Consider the following 9,859-nt stretch of genomic DNA (forward strand, 5'->3'; position numbering starts at 1 on the left):
TTATAACCATTTATCCACTTCTAATACATCATATTAATTTCAACCATTAACCTACATAAGCCAAATGTCATGGCACTTCACCCAGGCTCTTTTATTATTCAGAAGTCAGATTTTAACATATAGCCTTGTTCATTGGATCTAGTTAATTTATTTGAACAAACTAGAAATCCAATCATCATAGCATGCAACTGCCCAAATATAATCACACTAGGCTTCATATTGTCACTATGAAATGGGGTCAAGGTCATTCATTTGAACACATTTTATAACCCTTCATCCCAGTAATTTACTGGCCAAATATCATATCTCTCTTGATTTCTTCGTTATTCAGAAATAGTCATTGAAGGGTTTTCATACATTTGACCTGTGACCTTGAAGGGTCTTGTTTATTGTGACCTTGACCCATAGTCAAGGTCATTCATTTGAATACAATTGACAGCACTTTATTCTGGGACACTATTGATGAATCGCACCACACTAGGCATTTTGGTTATTCAGAAGAAGTTGTTTTAAGTTTTTAAGACATTGAACCACATTGAATATTGTTGAAGGTAATTCTTTTGAACAAAGCTGATAGCCCTTTATTCCGGCATGTTCCTGGCCACATACCATCCCTAGGCTTTTGGTTATTCAAAAGAAGTTGTTTGAAGTTTTTAACAAATTTGACCCTTTATGACCTTGAATATGGGTCAATGTCATTCATTTGAACCCCCTTTGGGCCAGGTGAGCTATTAATTATCATCTCAAGCACTTGACAATAACAATTATCATCAACAAAACCAAAATTTATAATTCTCTACACAGTTCTATCTAGAACACCCAAATGATATTAGCAAACCTGCTTCACTGAGATCAGGGCCCGTATTCATGAAGCCGTTCTCATGCTCAAGCATGGATTATGTGCTCAAGCCTAATTTCTTGTTCTGGTTATAACTCGATAAATAAATCTTACTTTGTCAATGATTTGGAAACATTTTGAAGAGACTTAAAGCCAAATCCTGTTTTCAATGTTTACATTTGACTTTTTGATCGTTTGACATGATCTAAGCGAGTTACCATAAAGTTGGTTTGAGCACAGATTCCATGCTTGAGCATGAGAACGGTTTCATGAATACGGGCCCTGAAGTATGAAGGTTGTAGAGGCTAGTACTCAAAGGCAATGTCACTTGGTCAATAGTTTATTAAACCTTCGTTTCATTCTGAAATGACTTATCAGAATATCACCAAACTTTATGACACACAGATATAGAAGGTTTTGAGGTAAAGGTTAGTCAAAAGATTTTTTTGTCAAAGCTTTTGAGGTTAAATATTAATCTTGAACATCATTAAGTCATATATCATACAAATAATTCAAGCGACACAAAAAATAACTGTTATTGAAACTTTATTAAACAACATCATGGTTATACAGATAAAGGTAACTAACAATAAGCTCACCTCTCAGTGAGCAGCCGAAGTTCCCGAGTGGAAAAGGGTGCATTATATAGGGATGGTAGGTACCACCAAGTACCCTACAATAAATATTACAGCTGTATATACAGTAGACCTACATAGGATGTAATCATCTTTGTGTTGATCTAATACAAATTGTAATTATTCAGCAAATGATTCAACAGATCCTTCTCTGAGAGTAAATTGATGTGCATTGCACACAATAATGCAACACACTATGTAGACAGTTTAAAAAAAAATAATTTAAGAAGCAGACATTCGTAAGAACAATGTATTTGTTTCACTAATTCACCGACAACTGACTTACAGGAAGTCAGTAAGTATGTAAACACACAATCACAGAGTACAGACTTACAGGAAGTCAGTAAGTATGTAAACACACAATCAATGAGTACAGACTTACAGGAAGTAGATATCAGTAAGTATGTAAACAGACTTACAGGAAGTAGATATCAGTAAGTATGTAAATACACAATCACCGAGTACAGACTTACAGGAAGTCAGTAAGTATGTAAACACACAATCATTGAGTACAGACTTACAAGAAGTAGATATCAGTAAGTATGTAAATACACAATCACTGAGTACAGACTTACAGGAAGTAGATATCAGTAAGTATGTAAACATACAATCATTGAGTACAGACTTACAGGAAGTAGATATCAGTAAGTGTGTAAATACACAATCACTGAGTACAGACTTACAGGAAGTAGATATCAGTAAGTATGTAAATTCATAATCCATGACCATTGAATTAATGATGTTTAAACACAATGTCTACTTATTAACCTAAAGGGTATTGACATCAGTAAATGTCAAACTATTACCCTGAGAGACCAGATTCATTTGCTGAATATTTACACTGTATATTTCTCTATGTATATATATAGTAATTAAATAAATGAGATTCAAATATTGACAAGTTGTACATATCGAGGAAGAAATCTAACTAAATTATCACAAATGTGATTGACAATCTTGCACAAATATCTTAATTACAACAAATTGGTATCCAAATAATTTTGACTGGAAGAAGAAAGAAATAGATTACACATCAAAATGAGGCTCTTGACATAACCACATGATAGTCATGTGACAATGGATGTGACATTTTAACAAAAAAACAATCATTAAGCAATGAAATATGTGCCTTTTAATTAATGTTTCCCAACTTTTTTTCTGTACAAATGACATCACAGACCAGACAGCACTATGTCTACTCTGGTATGTTATAATGACATCACAGACAAGACAGCACGATGTCTTCCCTGGTATGTTATAATGAAATCACAGACAAGACAGCACAATGTCTACCCTGGTATGTTATAATGACAACACAGACCAGACAGCACTATGTCTACCCTGGTATGTTATAATGACACCACAGACAAGACAGCACAATGTCTACCCTGGTATGTTATAATGATATCACATACAAGACAGCACAATGCCTTCCCTGGTATGTTATAATGACACCACAGACCAGACAGCACAATGTCTACCCTGGTATGTTATAATGACACCACAGACAAGACAGCACAATGTCTATCCTGGTATGTTATAATGACATCACAGACCAGACAGCACAATGTCTTTCTTGGTATGTTATAATGACATCACAGACAAGACAGCACAATGTGTCTACCCTGGTATGTTATAATGACATCACAGACCAGACAGCACTATGTCTACCCTGGTATGTTATAATGACATCACAGATCAGACCACAATGCCTTCCCTGGTATGTTATAATGACATCACAGACCAGACAGCACTCTGTCTACCCTAGTATGTTACAATGACACCACAGACAAGACAGCACAATGTCTACCCTGGTATGTTATAATGACATCACAGACCAGACAGCACTATGTCTACCCTGGTATGTTATATTGACATCACAGACAAGACAGCACAATGTCTTCCCTGGTATGTTATAATGACATCACAGACAAGACAGCACAATGTCTACCCTGGTATGTTATAATGACATCACAGACCAGACCACACAATGTCTACCCTGGTATGTTATAATGACATCACAGACCAGACCACACAATGTCTACCCTGGTAAGTTATAATGACAACACAGACCAGACAGCACAAAGTCTTCCCTGGTATGTTATAATGACACCACAGATCAGACAGCACTATGTCTACCCTGGTATGTTATAATGACACCACAGATCAGACAGCACAATGCCTACCATGTTCTCAACTCTGATTTGTGCACCATTTAAAAAAACAGAAAGACGGGAATCCTGGTTAAAAGGGACATATTTCTCTAACATACACAAAAACAGCAACTTAACTTAACATACTTAATATAGCACCTCTTCTATAGCAAATTTTATATAACACATAGACACATAAATAATATGCATAACAGCACAGACACAACCACTGAAGGCATTTACAACTCAACAGCAAAATATTCTTGTTCCAAGTTTTTTTCACAAGTCACATTCACTTGCATTTTACCATCCAGACTGTTTGGTCTGAGCCATCAGAAAGTCATCAGGATTTGGAGGTTCAATGCAACATTGTATAAAAAACTTATATCTTGGTACAATGAAAATTGTAACAACAATGAAACAGTTTGTCTCAATGAAGAAAAAAAACACTTAATTCTTTCATTGAATGAAATGTTGAGCAACATAAACATACATATGCAATTAACTTTTTACATCACAGATAATTGTCAACAAATTGTAATAATGAATAACGCTGTTAAGAGGAGCAACAGCAGGACACAATTATACACAGGGATTCTTACGCTTCCAGGTAAGAGTCGTAAATATTAGGGAAAGTACATCACTTCCACTGCTGGAAATTCGTCATCATTCAGCAGGGACAAAGTGGCAGACAAACATCTCTGTCCTGTAAGGAGGAGATTAATACAACTATAACGGGAGGAAGACAACAACCGGTAGGCAGAGTAACCAAAACTTAAACCACTGAAATGTGTTCAGTTGTAGATCTAGTGAGGTGGGTACAGATCGGGCGATTCAGACCCAACTTAAGATCATTTCAATAAAGATACACAGAATGTACAGCAAAAAATATCTAAACAATGCCAATATGTACAGATAATACTGATTGACTATAAAAACAAATGATATGATCAGGTAGGTACAAAATAATACAAATCATCAGTAAATAAGCTTAATATCAATCAAAAAAAGAAGATGGACTTTTAGATATTGTATTTTTAGATATAAATATTTCTTCTTTTCCCAATCAATAGACACAAAACATTCCACACAGATTAAACAGTTATGAGGAAGGAGGAAATGAGGAAAATTCAATTATTCAATTCATTTTGATAACAATTTGCCATCAAATGTATCAAAATTGACAACATGAGCAGATACATCACCAACAGATTGGTACATATGATTGCAATTTACTTGTGTAGCTTAAAATATCAGGTATTTCTCAGCACATGTATTAAGCAAACACTTGAAAGCTCAGTACAAGGGGTGTCATAACACATGGGGAGTATATCATGATAGATTACAATACAGAAGGAATATATTGTGATACATATTTTGATATATTGTTATGGGAAAGAGGTGCTCAATTTAAAAAGAAATTGTTACCAGAACGTTATTAAAAGGAATCATATACCTAGCCATTCATCGGGAAATTTCAACTTATTCCAACTAGCCTGTTTACTGCTATTGGTGTATCTGTTAGAAAAAGGTTCTAATTTATAATGCTTTGCAGATAATATAAATATAAGCTTAAGAAAAATATTGTGATACAACAATATTTGATTATTTCACTTCTGTATTACAATACATTATGATATGCCTGTGTATTGCGATATATACTGATTTTCAGATAAATTGTGACAGCCCTACTCAGTACCAGCTTAACTACAAAAAACTTGAATTCAAATAATCTGTAAATAATGAAAATAGAAGTTCTCATGAAATCTTAGTTGTTCACTCTAATGATATGCATTTACCAGAGAATATATATATATTGCTGTTCCCAAATAGTCACGCTACATTAGAGAACCAATATTTCCTTACCCATTTATTGACACATATGTGTGAAAAAAAAATATCAAAATTGATCATAGTACATGTACTAAGAATTGAATGTCTCTGTTTTCAAGAGATCACAAATTACACAGATATAGTCTAAGAAGATCTATTTGGTATAGAAATCTTCAACAGCAATGTAACACTGACCTCTTACTGGCAAGACACAGCTACAGCTAAGGGTGACTACATGACAGAAAAATGGCAAGCGTGGATCTGCCCTGCAATCAGAGCTGCAGCTGTGTGTACATGTATGAAGAAATAAGTATAAATGCACTAAACAAAAATTAATTCACTTAACCCCTCCCCGAGTACACAAACAAGATACTGAAGGTCGTGACACAAACAGACAAAAGGCACTACCAAATGTTAAAATGAGAATGCTTTTTAAACAAGTTTATCAATGAAACATTTGGAGAAATATTTTAACAATATAATGAAGATGAGTCTTCCTAATAACACCAATAAAAGGTTGCAAACATCAAAAGCTGAACAAATAAAATTACATTAAAGTATATATGCCTTGTTCATACAGTTCATTTTCAGATGCTATATATTATTCAGTGTTTTATTCTTAGTGACACAAATTTTCAATTTAAATATGATCCTTGTTTCTGATTTACTTACTTTTTGTTAATCTTTCCTATCCAAAATACAATGTACGTATATATATATCTAGAAATAACATCGGTACAGCATGGATTTCAAATAGGTTTCTCTCTGTTATCCGATATGTCAAATAAACAGTACCTTATACTAAACAACACTGCGGTAGTGAGTAATGTTTAGACATAACAATGTCTGGTTGTTTATTTTGATTTAACTTCACTTTATTGAGTTTTACAATTTATCTATACACCATTAAAGATCACAAAGAATTGATATGAGGGAGACTTCTTAGTGACAAGACTCACACGTTGACTGGAAGACATCATACTGGCCGTTCATCCTCTGTATATCAGTATAACACTGTATTTTGTAACAAATCCTAGACATGGCATATCAAACGATGCAGTGAGTCTGACACACTGTACCATGTTATGAGTGTCTCTAATCATACTACAAATGTTAACATCATACAATATTGCAATTTCACAAAGTTTCAGCTTTTTGAACTGTATTATGTGTCTATCTCAATTTTTTTCGTCTTTGTTACATGTGACATCTGAAAACTCTAAAAGTGTACATTTCTCTTAAAATAAGCAGTGCCTTAAAACTGCTTGTACAGTGAAGTGTTTTGCATCATTCAGGCCTATTAAATATCTGTTACAACTTAGCACTGTCATAAGACTGTTTTGTACAGCATGTTGAGTTATTTACACATAACACAAACGTTACAACTTAGCACTAGTATCTAATAATTACTGTTCTTTGTTGTATACAATGTTTTAAGGTTAACCGATAAATACAATTTTATAAGACCGATATAAGTTTCCTACATTTCTATCTATTTATGCAATTTGGTATAGCGCTGAGAAGTCACACCCAATTTCTGTTCTGGTAATTAATCGACAGAAATATTTCTGTACACCAGGTGCTATTAAATATATTCTAAAATATGAAACACTGAGAAACAGTGACTACGATGTTTTAAAGACAACTTAATTGGATGACAGGTTACATAGACATTACACTGACCTAGGAGGAAAATAAATCCATTCAAACCTCACAAACTATTGACTGCAAAAATGAATCTGTATAGCGGTATGGTAATATAAACAGCAAGGCAAGTCTTATACCTCAAAGGTAGTCACAAACAGATATGACAACATTGAATTTAAAATATTTTAAAAAATACCAAAATTTAGTGCTCAATTATTGCTTAATACAGTACTATGAAAATGAGCAATTGTAGAATATGGATTTTTTTGTTTATAGATGTTCAGCTGAAGTATTTAGAAATGATATATCTTTTACTATTTCTGTTTTAACAATTAAACATTAATGAAATGCTGTGTTGGTAAAACTATCTTAACAAAGTGATCAGGTCATTTAAACCATGCCCATCTCTCGACAAACACTATATGTTACCGAGACATATTTCTTCCCGGCTCCCTCACAAATAAACTCTCTCACACTGAACAGTCGTTTATCATTGGGATGCAGCTGCGAGTACACTGACCCATCACTGTAACAGCTATTCATACCTCCTCCCACACTAAGTCACAACATTTCAAGTCTTTATACCTAATTAATACCTACTGACTAGCTTTACATCAATTAGAACCGACAAGTTTTCTACTGCCTAAAGCAATCAAGAAAATGAAGACATGCTTTTCCAATCTTAGTGTAATGCTAAAACAAGACCTTTAATTTCAAAGAAATTATGATGTATTTTTTATAAAAGATGTCGAATTGATTTGGTATTCAGTACTAGTGTATCTTATAAGTTTTCCACTTTTAAAAACCATCATTTTTGTTTTGAACTAAACTGACCAAAAAAACCTTGATCCTATTAAAACTTCCAACTTTATCAGCAAGTAATTGTTTTATAGCAGATCACTAGAAATGGAAAACATTTGACCTTGATAGCTTTCTAAAACTGAAACTTTATCAGGTTTTGGCGGTTTTATCCTGAACTTTAGTAGTTCTGGACAACACCATATATCCCTGTGTGTTAGCTGATGCAGCAGCTCCGTCGACAGTTGGCGGGAGGCGAGTCTGTGGGGTTGAGATACTTGTTTTTCTTTGATTTGTCACGGTGGATGAAACTCTGCATTCTTGCTCTCGTTTTGTTGGTGAGAGCATACGACTTGAGATATGATTTCAACGTTTGTGGTAATGGAAGCTGATCAATGCCATATATAGTTGTCCTTGCAACAATAGTGTGACATGCTATCTCCTGAAGACTCAACACTGCAATACAAATAGAACGATTTGTTATAGTGTTGTAGAAAAATATTATCAATAATTAATAAGAAACACCATCATTTGATCAATTATTCATAAACAGTTCATACATAATATTTAACATAAATGGGAAAAAGCAATGGTTTTTTTCATACATCATTGCAATTAAAATAAGATTTTGTCATAAACATTTATTTTGTTATAGTATACAATAGACAATTTCTCACCATAAATTATTTTAAGATGTCAGAATTTTTCAAGTACCATCTAATTTAGCAAAATTTAAGTGACTTCTAAAACTGGTTGACCTATTCAACAGCACATTTAGAAAATAAAGTATTCTTTCTTTACGTACTAGGGATAAAAAACCAAAACAAAGCTAGCAGTCTGCCAAAGTTAAATATATCTACCACCAAATCACATTTTAAAGAAGGTGGGGAAAGGGAATTGGTCTATTAAATTCTATGTTTTTTAACATTCCTCAAATATATTTCAAACTTTCTGTTTTAAAATGTTGTAGTATTGTTAATTAAATGTCATGTTACACCCTACATTGTGATGAAATAGCAGATTATTCTTGACCAAGTTTTCATCAAATTCTAATTGTAATTCAAGTTTAGATAACATATCAATCTGAACATCGCAACCCCCAAATTACTTTCTTTGCCATCCCAGCATGCAATACACACCTTTGCTAGGACCCCAAGTCCGACTCATGCCATTCCGTTTTAAAGCCAGACGAGATAGCTCTGCAAAAGATTCTGTCACATTGAAGTCACACAGTGGGCTCACTTCAAAAAAGGCCATGTCATTCTTTAAAGCATATGCCTCTGCTGTCGCTTCACTCACTTGTCGTTTGAATGCAAGGTGAAGACGGTTGCCAACCAAAATCTTAGGTACACCAGGTGCATGCTGAAAAAAATTATTACTAGTTACTACCACAAACAGTTTTCCCTGAAAACGAACCACACTCTGAAAACAAACCACGCTTCAACAACAGGTGATATTTATTTGTAGCGGATATTTTGTCTATATACTCTCTTACCATATTAAACATCAATGTCACATATTCTGTTCTGTATACCTCATATGGAGCCTTGAAACTGTTTCCCCATAAAACAAAAAATTGAGAAAATTCACTATCAAACTAATCATGGACCCACCCAAGTGAAAAAGACAAAAGATAACAGAAGGCATTAAAGGGGCTGGTCGGGGAAAAAATTACAAAATAAATGGGTCTAAAAGCGTTCTCTGGCCTTCCAAAAGTTATACCACGGCAATATGATGGTCGAGTTCTGCTTGCAATGTCCAGTTTTGACCACTGAAATCTCGGGGAAGCCCCGTGTAAATTTAGCGCAGATCTATTTATATATGTCACATGGTTGTTTTGAAAGTGAGGCAGTGAAGATAACAACAATAGCACGCCGTCATGTGCCATGTTGGACTCAACTAGCGGACAAGACAGCAATACTATACGTAAATAATTGTTTTCAAAGGTCATGTAT

The 9,859-nt window shown here is 34.0% G+C and overlaps 1 protein-coding gene across 1 annotated transcript in view; it reads right to left on the bottom strand.

Annotated features, from left to right (window-relative positions):
- Positions 1–5,524: 5,524 nt before the first annotated feature.
- Positions 5,525–9,859, bottom strand: part of LOC110442147 (ras-related protein Rab-40C-like) — a 10,654-nt gene continuing 6,319 nt past the window's right edge. The window contains exons 5-6 of the mRNA XM_021485614.1: positions 9,044–9,266; positions 5,525–8,360 (exon numbers count right to left, since the gene is read on the bottom strand). Coding sequence (XP_021341289.1) covers positions 8,122–8,360; positions 9,044–9,266 — 462 coding nt within the window. The 3' untranslated portion in view covers positions 5,525–8,121. The remainder of the gene's footprint in view (positions 8,361–9,043; positions 9,267–9,859) is intronic.

Source organism: Mizuhopecten yessoensis, unplaced genomic scaffold (genome assembly GCF_002113885.1).
Source record: "Mizuhopecten yessoensis strain PY_sf001 unplaced genomic scaffold, ASM211388v2 scaffold716219, whole genome shotgun sequence".
NCBI classification, from domain to species: Eukaryota; Metazoa; Mollusca; class Bivalvia; order Pectinida; family Pectinidae; genus Mizuhopecten; species Mizuhopecten yessoensis.